Source organism: Brachypodium distachyon, chromosome 3, assembly GCF_000005505.3.
Source record: "Brachypodium distachyon strain Bd21 chromosome 3, Brachypodium_distachyon_v3.0, whole genome shotgun sequence".
Lineage (NCBI taxonomy): Eukaryota > Viridiplantae > Streptophyta > Magnoliopsida > Poales > Poaceae > Brachypodium > Brachypodium distachyon.
The window spans coordinates 44,621,259-44,643,717 of NC_016133.3; the positions used below are offsets into that span (position 1 = coordinate 44,621,259).

The following is a 22,459-nucleotide window of genomic DNA, read 5'->3' on the forward strand; positions in this document are numbered from 1 at the left end:
GTTTTTTGGCAAGAATTTTGGGGTTCGATGATCAGAGACGCCGAGAGGAGCAAAGTGTGATGAACCCAGATGACATGGTCATGGTAGTGCATATGTTCACTAATTGGTAGTAGCATGATCATGCACAAATACTCAGAAAAAAAGCTTTGTTGCAAATATGTAAGTCCAAGAGATGCGGTGTTCAGTGTGGAGTTGGACCGTAGAGGGACAAGGTGTTTAGTGTGAAGTTGCACCATAGAAGGATGAGGTGTTCATTGCGGGTGGCAGTGGGAGCTGGATGTGCTTGAAGACGCCATGGCAATGGCCAGCTGCCGGCGAGGTCGAGGACGAGAGGGTTGGGAATTTGGGAGAGGTACGATGGAATGCTCCCCTCAGGGATTTCAACTCACATCTCCTTTTATTTCTATGTGGTAAGGACTTGGTTCTGCCAATTCGACAAAATTGTAGGGCCTAAACACAAAATCTAGCCCCGAGGGAACCTTGCACTAAGCGCAACCCTCATGTCTACATGGCATGCCATGTGGCAGGATTTAGCCCAATTTGACTGTTTGCAACAAACTGCATGTGTGGAACAAGTTTAGGGACACAACCAAACCATTTTTCAACTCGTTGTACCAGTTTGCACATGCGTGACAATTTATGTGCTCCCAACGTTATTACCTCTTTTCTTTTTGTAAGAAAGAGATGTAAGCATGAAAAAAATCTCCATCTAATCCAACATAGGGTGTGTTGGTATGATTTAAAACAAGCTTTTCATCAACATTTACACTATTTTGTGTGTGTATGACATACTGAATCATAAGGAGAAAATACTTTTCAATATGTGCCTAATGACGTTAGTTTTATATAAAGAGAGACCAATGGTGAACTTGAAGAGATATGCACATTCCTATATACACAAACTATCAACAAACCAACTTCCACCATAAAGTCTTGAAAAACCAAGGAAGAGAAAAGATATTACTCCCTCCGTCTCATATTAAGTGATTCAAATTTGTCCAAATATAAATGTATCTATACCTAAAAGGTGTCCAAATACATGTAATACAAAGCAGTTAATATGGGACGGATGGAGTATAAATTTATAATCCACGCATAGGCGGCATGATTGTTCTACGATAATCCGCCCTTTAATTATTTTAGGCTGAAAAATAAACCTTAGAGAAAAGATATTACTACTCACTCCATTACTAAATATTTGTCTTGAACTAAAACAGCGACAAGTATTTAAAAACGGAGGCAGTACTAATCAATCAAAGCCACGTCATAAAACAGGGGTACATCGATTGGGTGCTGTAACCAGCTGTCTGTCCCTCCGCCTGGTGGGGTGCACGTAGCAATCGAATCAGTCAGCCTACGCCTCCGCAGTGTCGCGAGAGGAAACCCCTGACCAGTGGGCCTCACGCGTCAGTGTAACCCAGGTCACCAACCCACCCCGGTCGCCCCTGACCAAACCCTAGGGTTAAATACGACGGCCACGTTTTGATCCCTCCTCGCTCTCACGCACGCACCGCCCCCTTCCCGAAGACCTCGCGGCGCCAAAAGGGGAGACCATCGCCACCCTCACTGCCCTGCTCTCTCCACCCTAAGCTCTCGCGGCGGCTGGGCCCGAGCCCTAACCTCCCGGCTAGGGTTTGGTTCTGGTACACGCCTCCTCCCCGCCCCTCTCTTGGTGCCCCGCTCCTCCGCCGCCGCTGGCGACATGGATCTGCCCAACCTCGCCGTCGTGCTGCGCGCCGCTCTCAGCCACGTCCCTGAGGAACGCAAGGCCGCGGAGGAGAGCCTCAACCAGGTGAGTAACCCCACCCTGCCTACTCCCCGTTAAGACCACCGCCCCTTCACGGAATCCAAGCTCCAATCATGATACTGTTTGATCGCGAGCCTCGGCGCACTCCGCTTCAATGAGCGTTGGTCTGGGGGGCAATGATCTGGGTAATTCAGAGAGCTTTGCGGCTTCTCGACTCTGAGACGAACTTGGTGTGCCGAGTGTATTCCCCGCAGTGTTTGGAGTTAGCTGACGGGCTTTGATTAGTAATTTTCAATGGTACAGATTACAATTTGTGTGCTATGTTGTACTCGTGCATGTTGTGGCGATGGTAGTTTGGTATGGTAATTGTGCTATGGTAATTGTGGCGATGGTAGTTTGGTACTACCGTGTACTGTTGGAGCGCGTTGGGTTGTTAGGGCCATTAAGTTGCAGATTACCAACAGTTAATTTCAGTTATTTCTGTCCTTACTGCGAGCCAAAAGGTTTGGTAGATTAACTACTACTCCCTCTGATCCATATTAGTTGTCAAAATATTACATTCATCTAGACGCTTTTTAGGCATAGATACATACATATTTGGGCAAATTTGAGACAATTAATATGGATCGGAGGGAGTATTCAATACTCATACAAACTAGCATGTCAACCAATTCAAGGGTTCATATTTTAAATTTGACTGTTTTCCCTTCTTTTTAGCGCCTCAAAAGCATTTGTGATACCCTTGCATTTGTATGTGAGCTAAATGCATAAACAAGAAACATTATAAAAAGTTATTTTCTTCCATGGCTTCCTCTTTTAAATTCTTTTAAATATTATATGGAATTGTTGGCCGGAGCTATAGTGTGTTTATTCCTTTTTTTATGGTGTGGCACCAAAAAAACTGGGTAGTTGTCCTTTATTTAACTGTTCAATCAAGTATGCTATAGCTGGCCAACAGACTTACTGAAACACATGAAGATATATATTTAGCATTACTGTGGCACTTTGACTATGCAGTAGTAATCTTATAACCAGTTACCAGCGTTTTAAAAGGTGGGTTGCACCTGGTGGAGGTCAGCCATTATGATTTGCCCCAGATTGGTGTGCTCTCCGTTGAGTGTCAAAGTCATTGCCTAGGCTGTTGTAGCTGTTGTCTAGGCAGCCATGGAGCTGATCATGAGGCAGAGGGCAAGGCGCTGAGGCTGTGTAGCAACCCCACCTCCCTTGGAATACTGTCCTTTCCATCGGGCTGATTTGAGGTCCCTATGCCACTTCAGACTCTGCATGCCACTCTTCCTCCACCAGAGATGAGAGTCTTCTTCGCCACTTCCTTTTTTCCACCAGAGATGAAGGCATGCATCACTTCTGGTTTGGACTGAATGGACGATCTTGATTTTTCTCACGGGTTGAAGATAGTAGTGTTTAAGATCCACATGAAGGCTGGCTTGTTCATGGGTTTTGATTTCCTCTATTTATCAGAGAACAGTCACTACCTGGTCGCTCTCCTTAATTACTATGCTCCTCTAGCTCTGCTAAACGACCCCCCACCCCCCCCACCCGGGGCCACTGCGCTGAAGCCGCTGTGCCCGCTGAAGCGCACGTGGGTACTATGCACATATTGCCTTGTAGAAACTGCCAATTTTTTTTGGCAAAATCGCGTAACTGCTTGTTGGCTTTGTTTCTGTAGCACTTACTAAATGAACTGAAACCGTGTGCATGCTTTGGTTCTACTTCGAATGTGTATGCTTTGGCTATACTTTTTGTATCATTTATTGAATAGTGCTTTGGTTAGGCCCTTTGCATGCAATGTTTTGTTTTGTTTGATGCTATTTTGTTGGCTAGCCATTCAATTCAATTCAATGCCATCTCCAGACTATGTGGCCAATTGTTGGAACCATACTACCAAGCATCAATCTACATATTCTCATATGTTTTCATGTTGGCGAGGTGTTTGTGTTGGTTGGTGTCTATTCCCCTACTGAGAAATCCTGTATAATGGATGATAAGGGAATGTTATTACACTGCAACATCAGCTTATTACACTAAATTTAGCAACATGGTCAGGTTAATTCTGGAGAGAAGATATATTATTGCCCAGTATTTTTCAGCTTCTTAATTTTACTTCTTACTTCCGTTCCAAATTAGAACTCAACAAGAACCATGGGTATACCAGCAATTAGTATTTATTGCTTGTCGTATATAGTTATTGCAATTTCCCATTTTTTTCATTTTTCATTTTGTTTTGAGCACTTGTACTGATATTTCTGCAATTCATGCAGTTCCAGTACACACCACAGCATCTAGTTAGATTGTTACAGATCATTGTGGATGGAAGTTGTGATATGGCTGTACGACAGGTCGCGAGCATTCATTTCAAGAATTTTGTTGCCAAAAATTGGTCTCCAAATGATCCTGGTATGTAGAGGTTTGTTGTGACCATTGGTTTGCTTATGCTTCTAAAGACTTATAATTATGCTGCAATTTCTTCTATAGATGAATCCCAAAAAGTTGCTGAAAGTGACAAGTCCATGGTCCGTGAGAATATACTAGGATTTATTGTTCAAGTACCCCCTCTTCTAAGGTAATTAATTTTGTATGAGCCAACATTTCTTATTTCCCTAATGGATGCAAAACATCACATAGTCTTAGTTGTTGCAGACTTGCAGGTGAAACACCTATATTATTATCACATGTTAGCTATGTTTTTAGTCATATTTTCAGTTTTCTTATCTGAATCTTTTTAGTGTGTGGTTTTTCCAATTTCCATAGTAACCCTTCATTTTATTCCTTTTTATCATGTACATGAATTATCCTGAACTGTATCAGTATTTCTTGAGAGTTGTCCTCAGTTCCTCACCATGGGATCCAAGGTGCCCAGTCAAGGCGAGGCACTCGCTCATCATCAGGACTAGGGTTGGAATAATGAGTAGCTCGCTTCGTTAAGGCTCATGATCGATAAGGCTTGGCTCGTTAAGCTCGTTATGCTTAACAGGTTGAAACTCATGACCTGCTCAGTTCGTTAAGAACTCGCGAGCGCTCGTTAAAGCTCGTTAGATGACAACATGTTAGCAGCAGTGAAATACATTTCATAATTTAAACAGATCAAAAATAGAAGCCTGACATCATATATAGATATAATGTATGGATTATATCTAATCAACTATCTCATCACGTCAAGAGTCTCGAGACCTAGCGACTAGCGAGGACGACTGGATGAGGTCTCCAATAGCAGGTCGCCAGGTTGGGTCCTAGACACCAGGAGCCCAAGTTGGCCTCTGCCCTCTTGGTGATTAGATGGGCTGGGCCTTGGGGGCTTGGGGCGTTGTTATAGTGGGATTAGATGGGCTAGTTGTTGGGGACGGCCTGCTACGAATATTATCAAGTAGCCCATGAAACTCGGTTCTCGGCTCGTTAAGCTCGCTAGCCTTATCGAGCTGAAAAGCAAAGCTTGGCTCGGCTCAGTTCGTTTGCAAACGAGCGTGAGCTTAAACGAGCCTAGCTAGTGAGCGCTTGTTCGGCTCGACGAGCTTTGAGTTTTATGTCCACCTCTAATCAGGACCCTAGGCAAGCCTAATTAAAGGGAAAACAATGTCAGTGGTCGGTGGGGCTACCGACGAGGGGTAAGGTTGACGGTGTGTTCGCTCTGACTCCTGACATGTCTCTCCAGGTTAAGGGGGTTTGGATGTGGCACTCTCCCCAAGCCACCTGGGCAATGGTTGTCACAAGTACTTTTAAGAAGAGTAAACTATGCTTTGGACCAGCTGAAGTGTCACGATTTGCACTTTGCACCACTTATTGTCAAATCACACACATAAAGCCAGTGGACCCAGAATAATATCGCACCATGGACCTGGTTGTATTAAACACCTTGGGAACTAACATGATGGTGCACGGCGTCACACATGTCAGTGAAATTACAGATGAATAGAGTGGGCCTTATATTTAAGTCTTGTCTCCCTCCCTCCCTCATCCAATCTCCTCGCGCCTTCTGAAAATAGTGAGGCAGCTATTGGAGGACCTGAGAGCAAAATAATGGCAATGTCAATCAGAGTAGGCATCAGATGATTGCAGAGCGAGACCACCAGCTGCTGCAGACTACCTCTTGCTACCAGATCAAGTCCTCTAGGTGCACTTACTTCCCCTCTCTCAAAGCAACCAAACAATTTAGTTCAGCTCTCCTCTGTTCGCCAAATCTAGGTGAAAATTCATCATTCTAGGTTCTGTTGCCAACTTGCCACCAAGAAACTCCAAAAATCCATACTCCACAACATCTTAATGTCTAAACCAACACCTCCATTAGATTCACAATGCAACTTTACCTTTACGGTGATTTCTTCCTCTCCATTGCCCACCAACACGTGTGTCCTGCCTCAACGCTATGGCTCGCCATGTCATGCTCTTCGACTCGAACTTGCCGTAAGTTTTCCAGCACTCTGGGGATCCTCATCCAGCCGGCCACAATTCATTGTATTTCCTGTTCGCATCTCATTGCCTTGGCCGTGCTCCATTCCTAAATCCCTCTCATGTATCTCTCCTTTGGTGGTAGACAAAGATTATAGGCAAAGAAGAGTATGGCAGGTGGAGCCAGGAGTGCTACCCCTATTCCATTGACATGTGGGGCCCATATGCAATACCCCATTACCTCAACTATTTGTGACGGATCCTGCTCCGAACTGCAGTATTATTTTGGACCCACTGCTGTTGTGTACACAATTTGTTAAGAGGTGGTGCAAAGTGCATCCCGTCCCATTTTACCTGGTCCAACATGCAATACTCTTTTAAGAATGAACGATATTCACTAAAAGGAAGTCCTGCAATAAAGCTGTAGTACGAGTGTCTCTGCACTTTAGTGGTGAAAATACTATAATTTGTCTTCTTGTTTATAAAAGCACTATCTTGACATGCTGAGGTGCCTCTTAATTTTTTTTGCAGAGCACAGCTTGGAGAAAGTATCAAAACAATAATACATGCAGACTATCCTGAGCAGTGGCCAAGTCTCCTTCATTGGGTTACACACAATCTAGAATCACAAAGTCAAATTTTTGGAGCTTTATATGTGCTAAGGGTTCTTACCAGGAAATATGAGTAAGGAACTAACTACACACATTGCTTTGTAATTTCTTTCCTTCTATTTCTGTATTTCAGACTAATTCTTGTTGTGTCATTGATAGTTATGTTCCCTTTTATTTGTTTTATCTGTTTGATTCCCATTTTGTAAGTATTGTTGTCATATGAGTATTTCCTTAGTCATGATCCTGTAATTCTTTTATATTTGCATCAGTATAATTGATCCTCTGATGTATTATATGATCTGTTGCCTTTTTATGTTCCTGTAATGGGCCAAGAGAGAGGAAGGGAGTGTTTCCGATTAATTGTTATTCTGTCCTTTTGTAATTATGTTACTTTTATTTTTTATCTGTTTGATTTGCAAGTATTTTTATGATATGAGTTTTCTTTGTTGTTCTTTGCAAGTATTATGTTTTATAATTTGCTTCATTCAGTTCAGTTTGTGTACAGTTTGGCTGTAAAATACTCTTTTCCTTCTAATTGCAAGTCAGTGCTCCTGCCAATTTCTCGAATAATAAGAATGATTTGCTTCATTCAAATGATCCTCTGATGTTTTGTTTGACTTGTTGACTTTTTTTTAAATGTTTAATGGATGACGAGGGAGAAGCTTGAAGTGAATTGTGTTGTGATCAAGTCATGTATTATATGCCCATATTTGATATAGATGAGAGGTCATGTTATAAGGTTACGTACTCATGGGAGAATTTGAACATAAGGGATTTTTCGTTGAACTGTGCCTACTCTGGTTTGCCAATATGCTGTCTATGCGCTTGCCATCTTCGTCTGAATATGTGCTATCACTACGGATCGTGCTAGAAATTTTTAGGAAATGATAAAAATAATGAATTTGACAACAAGCCAATCTATAAGGGCATCCCATCTGCATTGGTTGTACACGATCGACTGCTGTGCATTATCAACATGCTGCATCTTGCAGGTGACTCTAGTTTTTTTCTTTTCCCAAAGTTTTGACTGCTTTAAAAACATTCCGAGGAGTTTGACTAAAGGGCGCGGTCAAACCTTGATGGGACAGCAAATTCTGAAATGCTGTAAAGTCTTAAGTGTGCATTAAGGAAGTGCTAAATGCAGCTTCAAGGACACGATCAAATCACGTTTTAATCTTTTATGCTTTAACTGAAAAACTTATGAAATGAAGTTTCGTTTTGTGTTTTCTTAGTGTGCTGCTGTCCTTGGACAAAACTGTTGCTTCTTGTGTTTGACCTTTGAAGCTCTGTATTCCCTTCTGTACTTCTCTTGACTGATGCATCCAATCTCCATTTCTTTTGAAGGTTCAAATCTGAGGAAGACCGGATACCTCTATATCACATTGTAGAAGAAACTTTTCCTCGCTTGCTGAGCATATTTAACAAACTTGTTCAGATTGTCAATCCTCCAATTGAAGTAGCTGACTTGATCAAGCTGATATGCAAAATATTTTGGTCTTCAATTTACGTATGTTATAGAAACCAAACGTTTCTTATTTGCTCTTCTCTGTACTTGTTTACATATGTACTTGCTTTCATGCACAACTTTATTTTTGTAGCTGGAGATCCCGAAACAACTCTTTAATCAAGATGTCTTCAATGCATGGATGATTTTGTTTATAAATTTATTGGAAAGGCCAGTTCCAGTGGAAGGCCAACCGTTGGATCCTGACATCAGGAAATCCTGGGGCTGGTGGAAAGTTAAGAAATGGACAATCCATATCTTGAACCGTCTGTATACCCGGTCAGTATTGAGTAAAGCTCAATTTACCTTTGCGACCATTCTTTTCATTTACCTTTGCATTCACTGTTTATAGGTTTGGTGATCTGAAGCTTCAGAAATCTGAGAGTAAAGCTTTTGCTCAAATGTTTCAAAAGAATTATGCTGGGAAAATATTGGGATGTCACTTGCAGCTGCTCAATGCGATTCGTACTGGAGATTACTTGCCAGATAGAGTTACCAATCTTATTCTTCAATATCTCACCAATAGGTTTGTGCCTGAAGATGTTTCATTTTAAGTAGCATTTTGTCTTGTAAAGTGGCCATATGGATCGGTAGCATCTCACATCTGATGCTTGATCCTCATTTATCTCTGCACATTAGTTTTCCATTGTGTTCAGCTCCATTGAGTCTCTGGCATTCTTGCTCTATCATTATTGCAACTTTTTGCTCGTTTTGTAGGTTTCTCCTGTACTTCTACTAGGCACTTTGTTGTGGAAGTTGGTTGAAAATTGGATGTCACATGTAACTTTTGACCAGAGATTGTTTTGTTGCTTTGCCTAGCCAGGCAATTGTCTGAGCTGCTTGGTTTGGCATTGCCATATAAATGTGTCAGATAGTGTGCTAAAAAGCTTACTTTGCCAAAGTAAAGAACTTGTGCAATGTATGGAGACGCTAAAACATCACCAAAAAGAGATGATGTTTAACCATAAAATTCAACTTGCTGTGAAGTTAAGTCGCATTTTATGGCATTCTCTTGTGTAAGGAAACTCAGAATGTTCAGCCCTGTCTTACTCTTAAAAGCTAACATCAAAGAACTAACTAAGGTATGCCAAAATGGCCTTTTTGGCTTGCCTGTCTAAATCAGCAACATTGATGGTGGAGATCCTTGGAGGATATTCTGAGGGTTGTTCAAGTTTCGGCTTTGTGATTTTTTAGTGCAGTAGCGGTGTCCATTATTATGTTGGGTCACTGTAAAACTTGCACTAAAGTGATTTATGCTGTCCATATCCTACTTTTTATCAGTAATTAATCGAAAACTTAAATTTTTATGGAAGGCTTATTAGTAAATGTATAATTTGTGTCTTGCAGTGTTACAAAAAACAGCATGTATCAGCTGATGCAGCCTCAAATCGACATCATTCTTTTTGAGATAATTTTTCCACTTATGTGCTTCAATGACAATGACCAAAAACTATGGGAGGAGGATCCTCATGAATATGTTCGAAAGGGCTATGGTAAATTTTCACGAGATCTCTATTTCTGTCTCAATTAGAATTCTCTATTTACTCATACCGACTTCTTTGGGCCTTTTGTTTCTGTCTGTTCAGCAGCATAGGTGGTTTATTTGTAAATTTACCGTTTTCATGTATGTAGATATTATTGAAGATTTGTACAGTCCTCGAACAGCTGCTATGGATTTTGTGAGTGAATTGGTAAGAAAACGAGGAAAAGGCAACCTCCAAAAGTTTATCCATTTCATTGTGGATATATTCAGGAGGTAAGTTTTGCTTGCCATGTATTGTGTTCCTCTACGCCATACCTTCTCTAATTCACGAAATGCTTAAACAGATACTATGAGGCCCCTGCTGAAGCCAAGCCATATCGCCAAAAAGATGGCGCTCTTCTTGCAATTGGGACATTATGTGATAAGCTGAAGCAAACTGATCCATACAAAGCTGAGCTTGAGCGTATGCTTGTCCAACATGTCTTTCCTGAGTTCAGTAGTTGTGTTGGGCACTTGCGTGCAAAGGTATTTTACTATTGTGCTCAGAAAGGAGTAGCTTCTATTAGTGTCTGATGCATTTTTGCATGTTGATTCATAACACCTTCTTAGTTTCTGTTATTTGGCCATTTTGAATAAATATGAGTTGTTCATTGGTCAATGATGGCATACAAAAGATTAAATTCACTAACTCAGTTATAGTATGATATACACAATTCAAAGTTCTCATGGTAGTTACCAGACATGTAATCTGTGCTTTTCAGTGGTATATAAAAGATAGCTGTAGTTTTGATCAAACGCTTTCTCTCTCCACCGGGCCATCAAATATCTAGATGCTTATTAGGTCGTTCTTTGCGCTAGTGGAATTCTAACCCATTGTTGAGTCTATTCTTCATGGCATTAACCTGACCTATTCTATCTAATAGGCAGCATGGGTTGCTGGGCAGTATGCCCATATCAATTTCTCGGATCAGGACAATTTTCGGAGAGCTATGCATTGCATAGTTGCTGGAATGCGTGATCCAGATCTTCCTGTCCGAGTTGATTCAGTCTTTGCACTTCGTTCTTTTGTTGAAGCATGCAAAGGTAATTTTTCGTTTGTCTGCTATGTACCACTTCCCTATGATTTACGTGGATTATTGCAAATAAATGACTATTATTTGGCTTTGCAGATCTGAATGAGATTCGACCTATAATTCCTCAACTCCTTGATGGTATGCAATATTTTTTACCTTTCCCAATATTGTAATCTCTTGGTAGCTTAGTATCGTGCCTTATCATGAATGTTGCAGAATTTTTTAAACTGATGAATGAAGTTGAGAATGAGGACCTTGTCTTCACACTTGAAACCATTGTTGATAAATTTGGTGAAGAGATGGCGCCATATGCACTAGGATTGTGCCAGAATTTGGTGGGTTCATGTTTCTGTAGTTTCATCCTTTCGATTCATTTCTGATTCCTTGGTAAAATGTTTGCTTATTACTTTGACAGGCTTCTGCCTTCTGGAAATGCATGGCTAGTTCAGAAGCGGATGATGAAGCCGATGATTCTGGTGCTTTGGCAGCTGTGGGTTGTTTACGAGCCATAAGCACAATCTTGGAGTCCGTCAGCAGTCTCCCACATCTTTTTACCCAAATAGAACCAACTTTATTGCCAATAATGCGCAGGATGTTGACTTCTGATGGTCAAGGTATTGCACTGTTCAAAAATAGTTTTCAGAGGCTTCATTTGTTATGATTGTAGCTAATGTTTTTGGTCAAATGATGCCTACTACATACTTCAAATTTCTTCAGGCACACTAATGCCAGTGCAGTTGTAGTTTTCTCACAAATGCAACCAACTGGGTACCAAAAGGTTCTTCAGGCACACTAATGCCAGTGCAATTGATGATCCTCAAAATTAGTTCTGCTGTCCAATACTAGTGAAAAGAATTACACTGAAACCTGGTGCCTGTAAGTAAATTGTAGGTATGCCTGAAAGTAAACTTGTAGCAGCGATGCCTTGGAGCTATGGTCGTTACGTATCCAAGCAGAGATGTGAAAGACAGACTGGTCCTTTATTGTCTGCTTTATGCATATGGCCAAGTTCCTTCTATATATAGGCATAGCTTCAGGGGCATCTCAATCCATATCTTAACAAACAGAATGGTCTTGATATGATGGAAGCTAAATAGACCATAGACCTTTAAGCCTTGATTAGCATCTAAGTCATGACCACAGACCTCTCTACACCTTGACCTTTGCAGCTCCTCCTAAGCCGCTTGCCCCGCATGGCAGCATATTCTATTAGAGCTCTATTGTTGCATGGAAATAACTGATCAGCTATGTGGTGATAAAGGTCGTGTTATCCAAAAACAAATAAGCTTATGTGCAGGAGGGCAAGTATCTGTGTGAGAGTGTTGGAGAGTGACAAGGGAAGTTTATGTTAGATATATCAAAAACTAAATTGAAGATTTGGTAGTAAAGTATTTTCATTGCAGATAAGAGGCACTGCTAAAATTGAATTATTTTTCTTATGAAGTATATTTTGGTTACATTTCCATTTGTGCTAAGAATACTTGAGTGATTAATAATCGTGAGTTCGTGACTTCGAAAATACAATGCATTTTTTGGACAAAAATCTTTCTGAACATACATTTTGTATGTTTTAGAATCTAGCTGTTGTCAGATTTGGCTATGTTGCTACATAAGGAAATTTTAATCTAAGACAATGTGATCAGTGGAGCAACATGGTCATGTGGGTGTTATGCAATATTTTGTTTCTAATAATTATTTTCTATGATACATTATAGTTTGTACACTTACTATCCCCCATTGCAGATGTTTATGAAGAAGTCCTGGAAATTGTCTCCTATATGACATTTTTCTCGCCAACGATTTCATTGGACATGTGGAACTTATGGCCATTGATGATGGAGGCACTTAATGATTGGGCAATAGATTTCTTTGAGAGTATGTCTAACTTCATAATACCACATCAATAATGATTATCGTTGCCCTTCAGAAGCTTAATTTATATCTAAATTTTCAGATGCCTTCACTTCATGCTTTTGCATCACCGTCATGTTTACTATATTTGTGTGATTTACCACTTGTATTGGTATTTCCAAACTGGTCTTCCACAGCCAATCCATATGCTTGCCAAAAATACATGCATTGGTTCATATTTGCGGTTTCCACTTGAAGCAGTCAGTTATTATTTTATGCTTAGATCAGTAGTGTTGTCGTAGCAATGAACAAAGCCTTATGGTACATGAAATATTTCTGCAGTTTGTATGGTTGACGACAAGGGGAAGCATTGGGGGTCTAGGCTGTTTTGATGCGTGAATATGATTTGTTGCTTTTGTTTTCTGATCTACTTAAACATGGAAATTTTGAATAAGGGTGGTTTTGTCTTGCACTAATTTTTGCTGAAGTAAAGAGCAACCTTGGTCCTTTAACTTGCTTTAGTCGTTGGACTTGTCACCTGCATTCCTGAACTAGCTGACCACATATTTAGGTTCCTAGACTTGCATAAGGTGAGTCCTGACAAGTCCATTGTCCAAACCAGACTTGATTCGATTTAAGCCAAAATTTTACCACATGCTTGCTAAGCAAGTATCAATGGGTAAAATATACCCAGAAATACACAAACCCTTTCTATATTCAGTTACGTTGATTATCTATTGATTTACACATTTTTAGTTCTCAAATAGTGGTTTAGGTAGTGTACAGTACCATGACATTTTGCATCATGAATCATCAGTAAGTGGCAATTGGACCTTTCATGAGTAATGGCTTTTACAAGTTCTATGATCCAAATATGTAATTCTGGAGTTCAAGGACCCAAGAGGAACAGACATGCAATAATCTGTAGTTCCGTGTGTTTTTAGTTGTCCGAGGCATATATTCTTATTGCTGCATCCACTTCAGCTAGACACTGCTGTTGCTAAAATCTGTTGTCTACAGCTAGACACCTGTTTCCAGCTGCCTCTAAATTGTTCTGTGCTATGTTTACCTTTATGTTTAGTATACCTGAATACACTATGTAAGTTTTGTTCTGTTCTTTTGTACTTCTCTTTGGTTTCTCTTATCAAAAGGAAGTTTCAAGTTTGTTGTTGGCTATGACCCCTTCTGTCAGCATCACATTCATAGTGTTAGCGGTTACAGAAGTTCTGCAGTGTTTCCTAGCTAACATCCCCAAACTTTTATTTGAGGAACCTTTAGAAACCTGACAAACTTCAAGACTGTAGTTATTGCTCATACATCTTCACCACCTATCTATGGGTTCATGCCCTATAGCAGGGTGAAAATTCCCATTACATCAGTATTTGCTGTTAAGATGCACCTAATCATGTGAACTTGTGCATCCTCGTTCCCCAATAATATATATCAAATTGTTGTTTTGGCTGTAAAAATACTTCGAGCGCTCATATTTTGAAGTTTAAAGAATCCACTGTTCGCAAATCAAAATGTTACAAAATAAGTGCATTTTTACGTGGAGGAGGAACCGTTTGCTGCATGGTATTAGGCTCTCATTGTTTTGAATCTTTCCCAACAGATATTCTTGTTCCGTTGGACAACTACGTTTCACGGGGCACTGAACATTTTCTTGCGTGCAAAGACCCTGATTATCAGCAAAGCCTGTGGAATGCGCTATCATCTGTGAGTCGATAAAAGCTGACTGCAAAGTGAATATATAGGGCTTACTGGTACTAGCTTTTGATTATGACTGTCAATACTTGCAGATTATGATGGAGCCAAACATGGAAGATTCTGATATTGAGCCTGCTCCCAAGCTCATTGAAGTGGTTTTTCAGAACTGCAAAGGCCACGTGGATCAGTGGGTTGAGCCTTACCTCAGGCTTACAATTGATCGGTTGCGCCGAGCACAGAAGCCATATTTGAAGTGTCTCCTTGTACAAGTGGTAAGACGATATGAAAATATGTACTTTTATTTCCGGATCATAGTAATGTGCCTAGAGCTGCAGCATAATTATTGTATTAATGTTCAGCATTTTGCTCAACTCTTTATGGTTGTTTATTTGTTATTCACTTTTAATACTATTGTTTTAAAATATTAGCAAGTAAAACCTTGACACCTATGCAAGTATGCCCATGAGTGTTGATGATATGGGATCCTGGGCCATCTGGACTGGCAATGGAAGCCCTGTTTGGATCTGCCTGGATTGGCAATAAGATATTTCTTGGCAAGTAACGTGTTTTGGTTTCAAACCTAGCACGGGACTCAGGGAAATGGTCTGATAGCCATTTACTGTTGGGTCATACTTTGTTTAGGTATGGTTTTAATGAAAAATGAAGAAAAAAGTTGTAATTATTCTAATTTTGAATTTGTTATTATTGACAGATGTCATTAATTATTTGCCATGTTATTTAAAAATAAATGTTCTTGATCTAAATGGTACTCCCTCCGTTCCTAAATTCTTGTCGTGGTTTTAGTTTAGGGATGGAGGGAATATAACATGTTTACTTCATAGTAGTTGGGTTGAATGTCATTTGTAGGCTGTCTGCAGAATTGTTACCGCCAAATTGTTGTTTGCTTAGAACTTCTAAGGTGTGACTGGGCTGAGTGTGGTATAGGGGCAGTTCAGTTTGAGCCCACAATTGCCTTACCAAAAATTTGGTTGAGGTTTTCCTTGCCCATGATTTGGCCAAAATAATAAACTAGAGTTGGTAGTGTGCCTTTGGCTTGCCAAAAAGTTGGCTTTCATCCAAACAAGGACCAACTCTTGGTCAATGACCAAAACTTTGGCAGGGTAACATTTGGCCACCATCCAAACATACCTTCTTTTGTGTGCCTTCACCTATTGGTGATATGACTTTTTAAAATATTTGTTTATCTTGACGCTCAGTAAAACCAACCAACTATTGTCAGGCTCAAATGTTGGTGTACTCAGCTAGACTTGCAGTTAGTTGTTTCAAATGATTTACTCGATTTACACCGTGTTGCCAATTTTGAACGATTTGAAGTTTTGAACCTGGTGGAGGACGATATACTTGCTCTTGCCTGTTTCCTTCTCATGTTTTTCAGAACTGTCTAGTCAATTTTAAATAGTATTGTCATCTATATCTGGATTTAACTGATGGGAACTGCTAGTCTAGTACTAATGGTTGTATCCATATGCTCCATGCAACATTTGCTTCTATTCAATACTTGGGATATACTAATTGGTTGGCTGTTAATGGTTCTTTGTTAATGATTCTTTACTAGCTGTGCCTATGCTATGTAAAATGGTTCCTGATGACATCTTCAGTGAACGTTTTCCAGCAACCCATGCAATTCTTGTTTCCAGACTGTAAGAATGAGAATCACAACATATTAATAAATCGACGATGATTTTTATGTACTACTTTGTTGTGGCGCTTAGTCAGGATTCAGGAACATTCTATATTGTCAATGAGTTACGTTATTCCCTCGTAGATAAAGTTATCCCCTGGGCAATATTCATTTCAGGGCAGTTACCTTCTGCTTTAGTTGTTCGGTCTTCTTGAGATGATCATTTATGTTTGCATGTATATTCTCGTTAGTAGGGTACATGTGGAATATACTCCCTCCAATACATAACAAGTGCCAACTTTGTACTAAATCCCCGACACTTATTATGGATTGGAGGGCGTAGGGTTTACTCACCTGGGACAGCACCTTATGTGCCACCCCGAAGAACCGTAATGTGCTACTGTCTATGTGCCACACCTAAGAACCTTAATGTGTGCTACTTGCAGATTGCTAATGCGTTCCTGCTATAACCCTTCGTTCACACTATATAAACTTGGGAGTCGCAACAGAAATATTTAGCCTTTGGTTCGGCATGTTACAAGTAAAAGAGATTGGTATTCCTAATAACCTTCATGTGCTACTTGCAGATTGCTAATGCGTTCTACTATAATCCTTCATTGACACTTGCGACTTTACATCAACTTGGAGTTGCGACTGAAATATTTACCCTTTGGTTTGGTATGTTACAACAAGTAAAAAAGAGTGGTATGCGAGTCAATTTCAGGAGGTGCGTTTTTTTCTTAATTTGTAAGATATTATTTATTTATTTATTATACTTGTTGGCCTATGGTGCACTGAGATTGTTGTATTGCTGTACTTGCAGAGAGCATGATAAGAAGGTCTGCTGCCTGGGGCTGACTTCACTTATTTGCCTTCCAGCAGATCATATTCCAGTAGAAGCTCTAGAACGCATTTTCAAAGCAACACTTGAGCTGCTGGTTGCCTACAAAGATCAAGTTACAGGTGGAGTTACCATCCGTTCTACTGCATAGATATGACTAATGTAGTCCTTGCTTGCTCTGGGTTCTAGTTAACATCGAATTTTGTTATATCTAGTTTTTTTGTTACTATTAGACCCTTTCCCCTGACTGCTGTCCTGATAATATTTTAGCCAGAGTTTCATTCTGTCCTTTGTTTTTTGTTTTGCATTCTGTGATTACTCTGTTACTTCTAATTTGATTACTGCTCAATAAGCAGAATCTAAGAAGCAAATTGATGATGATGATGATGGTGATGATATGGATGGCTTTGACGCCGATGAAGATGATGAGGAAGTCGAATCTGACAAGGAGATGGGTCTTGATGATGAAGATGGCGATGAAGTAAACAGTCTTCATCTTCAGAAACTAGCTGCAGAGGTCTGTTGTGCAATCTTTTACTGCTAATGCACACTTGACAGTTATAGTTTAAAAAATACTTGACCAGACTGGTGATTCAACTGAAAAACCTATTACCAGTTGGTTTGGTAAGGTTGTGTACAAAAACTGTTAATGCTAGTGAACCAACTGAATCGTGCAAACATGGCCAAACCATGTTGTTATGTGCTAAGCCGACATTTGAGCTGCTGGGCGTGAAAATTATCCATGGGTATTCGAAATATAGGGTACTGGCAGGAAATGAAGACTCTCACATACTACTAGAACTGTTATATATACAGAAACCGTGGTTGGGCTGACAAACCCTTTAGCCCAGCATGGCAGCAGTATTGTTAAACCAAGTTCCAACCCCAGGTTGATTAGGATTTGAAAACGATGTCAACCGGGCTCTCAACATGATTTACCCCTTTTCCATTATTTGTGTGAACATCCATCTTTTCTTGAGGATATATTCTGTGATCACTTCTGAAGTTCTGATATACATCTTTTGATGATGCAGGCTAGAGGCTTCCAGCCAGCTGATGAGGATGATGACACAGATGATGATTTCAGTGATGATGAGGAGCTGCAATCACCGATAGATGAGGTGGATCCATTCATTTTATTTGTTGAAACTGTCAAAGGTAAAGCGGATCTTTTCCTACCTGCTGCTCCTATTCTTAAAAAGTACAGGCTAAAAGTTCCTCATTTCTACAGGTTTGCAAGCATCTGATCCAGCCAGGTTCCAGAACCTCATGCAAACTCTTGATTTCCGCTATCAGGCGCTTGCTAATGGCATAGCTCAACATGCTGAAGAAAGAAGAGTTGAGATCGAGAAAGAGAAATTGGAGAAGGCAAATGCACAGTGATGAGTCATGAAGCACGTGTGGTTTGTGTTCATGTCATTGCCGTTCTGCCTGTGTGTAGAAGTGGCGAGTCAGTATCCTGTGATTTGGCGATCACAGGTAATGAGTTTTGGAGCCTATAGTCCTGTACCGATCAAAGGAAGCCAAGTTTAGGCTCGCAAATTTTATCCTTGCGAGAGGCAAAGCTGATGACAGAGCTTTCTTTGGACAATCCGTCACCGTTTGCCATTCTCCTGGTGGCCTATTGTCATTGTTAAGGTTTTGCTGGCGTGACACTAGGAAGTTTCTCCCCTTGAGGACACTTGTTCGTCATGCTGCTTGGCCCTGTTTCTTTTTCTTTCAATTGGGCGTCATAAGAGCATTTGTTCGGAAGCCCTCTGGTGGTGGGCTGCATCTCAGAGTCATGAGTCTTGAGGACAGTTCCTTTTTTTTTATATAGTCTTGAGAGGGCAGTTCCTTGTTAGACTGTAGAGTGTACATGGTTTGGTTGCTTGTCTAGGCATTGCTGCGTGGTTCCAATGGTGGGCCGAGTCATATGTTCTTGTTTTTGGCAAGGGATGTTCCATCTTATATTTTGGTCAATTGATTTGAAAGGGCAAACAATTTGTTATAGTTCTGATGCGTACTTTACCTTGGTTCCACTTTGTTTTTCTCTTGTAGCCTCGATGATGCTATTTCATTATACAGCCACTGCACCGTAGATTGTGACGCTTACGTTATTCACCTGAACATTAACAGCACTGTCAGAACATCAACCAGGACGAAATAGATGGCCAAAATAATGCTATTAGAAGTTTGAGAGCTTGAGGCGCAGCTGCAATTTGCTGGAGCATTTGGTAAGTTAGAAATTCATCTTATTTCGATAAGAAAGTTCTAAAGGATCCTATTAACGTGCTCTTTCTTATTTGCCACTGGATGACATCGTGGGACGGCATTCAAAAGGGGGTTAACAAAGGGAGACTGAAGAATGCAGACTGAAGAATGCAGCGCAACGCTTATCGAAGGTGGTAATGGTAGTTTTTCACGCACGACATGGATGGAGACCCCTGACGAAAAGGATCGACACTGGAGTTTAGCTCTATCTGTTCGTTCAGTAACCTGGGTTGTGTCCCTGCCTGTTCTTTGTTATGTCCATGTTTGGGTGGAGTTTGTATTTTCCTGCATTTACATTCAGCTTGTATGAACCTCTACAACATACGTTGCTGATTTCATTAATGAAATCGGGAGCCTGGCTCCTTTTACTCTAAGAAAAATCAACCAGGACGAAATGTAACACGTTAGCCATGTAAGTTTCACGTACTAATATACTGAGGTCAGGTTGGTGTACTATAATGGACTTCTCCATCTTATATTAAGGGTACAAAATCCCCCTTAGGCCCGGTTCGTTTATGCCCCGACCCCTTCGATCCAAGGAGAATGGCAGGGATTGAGGGTGATTTTACTTCATTTTCTCCTCAATCCCCTCTAACCCCCCTCAATCCATGGGGATTTGCATGCAACCGAACAAGGCCTAATGTTTCGTTCGTTTAACCCCGTCCTAACAGGGATAACGGGGTTTGCAGCTCGATTCCTCAACCGTTCCCTTCCAGTCATCTCGGATCCCTGTGTAACTGTAGAGGCCCTGAAGGGGCTTCCTTTGTATCAACACATGTTTCACGAGATGGGAATGGGGAGAATTATTATCGAGACTGGGTGTCAAATTAACATGCGCTCAATTCAACGGATCATGATGCGGGTCCACTCGGTACAATGTTTAAGGATGCAAAGTTTATCCTCCGGACGGGTTTTATTGATTTCCGAGTTTGTCATACCGCTCTGGTCTGTAATAAACCAGCGGATGTGCTGGATGCGATGAGTTCGCATAATGTCCAAGCGAACATTTGGTGTGGCTTGAGAACTTAGCTTTTGATGTATCCCATTTAGTGACGATGATTTTGCCCGGTCTACAATTAATAGGAATGCCCTTGTTCCTGTAAAAAAACACATGTTTCTGGCTGCCTCTATCCCACGAAACCTCCCAGCCCTAGCTGCCACCTAGGGCTCTCCCAAACTTGCAGCCACTCTGGTCGCCCTCCTCCCCCTGGCGGCCATGTCGGTGACCAAAGGAATGAAAAACCGTCTTCTTCTTTGTTTTCCCTATAGGTCTTGTTTCTCTTCGGTTTTGGTCTTTCTAATGGCATTGCGGAGGTGTTGGCGGCAATGGCATGTTGGAATAAGGTTTCTCTGGCCTCTCCCTACACCTCGAGGGCGTCCGTCTCGTCATCAATGAAGGACCTGCGAGAGTTTGCTTCGGCAGATTGGTTGGTTCTCTTTGGATCTTGGCAGTTGGTGTGTCTATCAACAGAAAAAAAATTGGATGGCTTTTGGAGTGGCAACTTCTACCTCTTCTTTAGAGGTGCTTTGCAGAAAGATCTGGTTTCTTCTTCCCTCTGAATTGGTGGTAAAGGATAGCAAGCCTGTGTTGCACGGAGTGATGCCCCAACGGATGTTCGATCGGTCACTACTAGATCTTTTTGTTCGCGGCGAGTGGCTATTGGTCTTCAAAGCCTTGGTTGGCGATGGCATTTACAGGTGTTCCTACCCCTTACTTCCTGTTCAGTGCATTTTCAATCTCTATGGGACGAAGAGAAAGTGAAGGAAGAAAACTGCCAATATGTTTTCTTTGTAATTTTGGTTGCTATTGGTCATTTTGTGGCTTGTTGTTCATCGTTTGTACTATCTTATATTTTTCTTGACAATTATAAGATATGAATGTCATATGGGTGTCATTTCTCAAAAAAAAAAATGTTTCGGCCACGCTACAACAGTTCTTGTGGACTAGCTCCGGGCCAAGTTTTCGCCCGAACGACAGCATGATGCCGCTGAAGCGAGTCCAAATAGTTATTGGGATAAGAGGAAGAACTTGAGTTGCTGGCGCCGAAGATGCTGAGGGTTCTCTGATGCATGATGTGGCGCCACAAGCTTGTCAAAACTGCCACCGCGACGGGATGTGAACGGGGGTTGTAACTCAGATCAACTTAGAAGCAACGGCATCACCAGAGGTGAAGAAGCTCTTGCTGACTGTAAGTGTGGTTCAAGTTGTGTCTTCGGATTGAATGTAGAATACGGTAAAACTAAACGATGCTGGCCTGAAAGCAAACAAAAGGAAAAAAAACACTAGTTTCGAGCAAAATGGCATTTAATTTTGCTTGATTTCTTCGTAGAACACGTTTTTCTTTATTGAGCAAAGATGGAAGACCAGGGGAGCGGTATGGCGGGAGTATCCAAGAACCGTGGACTCCATGTCTGCCTATAATCTATTTCTCTATATGTCTTGCCCTTTTACCCCCTTCAAACTAAAAGTTGTGAAAATGTTTGAACTAAAAGGTAATAGTGGCTTCGTGCGGTTCAAGAATAAGGTTTTCCAGATTTCTGTTCCACCTCATCGGTGGCACAAAGGAGGAAGGGGAGTAGTGGGTTTGGTTATGTCTTCCTGTTTGCAGATGCCCTTCTTGTCTTTGTATTTTTCTTCTGCGATCGACGAGGTTCGTCCAGGTTGGACTTCGTCAAGAAGCTAGTGATGTTAGGTATTCCCCGAACGGTGTTGTTTATCTAGCTTTATTAGCCGCCGCCTCCATGACAACGGTTTGTTTCAGTTCAGGTTCGCCAGCGTTTTGTGGTTCGTACATGCAATTTCACCTTTGCTACGTCAACAACGTTTACCCAGGGGTGGAGCTGTAGTATTAGCATTGGGTTCAGATGAACCCAATAAAATTGGTCAAATCCAATGCAATTTAGACACAGTACTACATATGAACCCCCATGGTTACAATAGAATGAACCCATTGGTTGGTTTCTCTAGCTCCACCACTGCGTGTACCAGGTTCGGACTGGTTCGGAGGTCCAGATTCAACATCGAGTATGGCTCATGGCGGGCCACTGAGAGTGCGGAAAAAAAAGCATCGAGTTTGGCTAACGGAGGTCCATATTCAGCACCGACTTTGGCTCACGGCGGGTCCATGTAATTTTCATTTTCTTCAATTTGTCCTTTAAAAATATGTTGATTTAATATATATCTTGGCCTTGTCGAAACAAATACTGACCACTAAGACGTAGCCACGTAACGAGAGAAAGAGAAAGAGCTCCGCAGATCAACACGTAGCCCCAGTACGTTCCTGTGGCCGTTGTAGTTTTCCTGCAGATTTCGGTCTGCCTTTTCCGCTGGAAACAATTATCTGCA

General features: G+C 41.1%; 1 protein-coding gene across 1 annotated transcript; it reads left to right on the plus strand.

Annotated features, from left to right (window-relative positions):
- The first annotated feature begins 1,702 nt into the window (after window positions 1–1,702).
- Window positions 1,703–18,874, plus strand: LOC100838405 (importin beta-like SAD2). The gene is made up of 22 exons (XM_003574921.4): window positions 1,703–1,792; window positions 4,027–4,162; window positions 4,241–4,328; window positions 6,680–6,832; window positions 8,104–8,266; window positions 8,358–8,542; window positions 8,616–8,789; window positions 9,611–9,756; window positions 9,896–10,019; window positions 10,091–10,271; window positions 10,670–10,829; window positions 10,916–10,957; window positions 11,036–11,154; window positions 11,235–11,433; window positions 12,563–12,694; window positions 14,283–14,386; window positions 14,470–14,649; window positions 16,607–16,746; window positions 16,843–16,982; window positions 17,217–17,377; window positions 17,895–18,018; window positions 18,092–18,874. The coding sequence occupies exons 1-22, from the start codon at window positions 1,703–1,705 to the stop codon at window positions 18,241–18,243; spliced, it is 3,093 nt and encodes a 1,030-aa protein (XP_003574969.1). The 3' UTR covers window positions 18,244–18,874.
- The last annotated feature ends 3,585 nt before the right edge of the window (window positions 18,875–22,459 follow it).

What these genes read in the sequence shown, in the direction of transcription:
- LOC100838405 (XM_003574921.4), top strand. Translation starts at nt 1,703, where the DNA reads ATGGATCTGCCCAACCTCGCCGTCGTGCTGCGCGCCGCTCTCAGCCAC. An exon ending in ATTGTGGATATATTCAGGAG is followed by an intron (nt 10,020 to 10,090) that starts GTAAGTTTTGCT and finishes ATGCTTAAACAG; the next exon opens with ATACTATGAGGCCCCTGCTG. An exon ending in ATTTGTTGAAACTGTCAAAG is followed by an intron (nt 18,019 to 18,091) that starts GTAAAGCGGATC and finishes TCATTTCTACAG; the next exon opens with GTTTGCAAGCATCTGATCCA.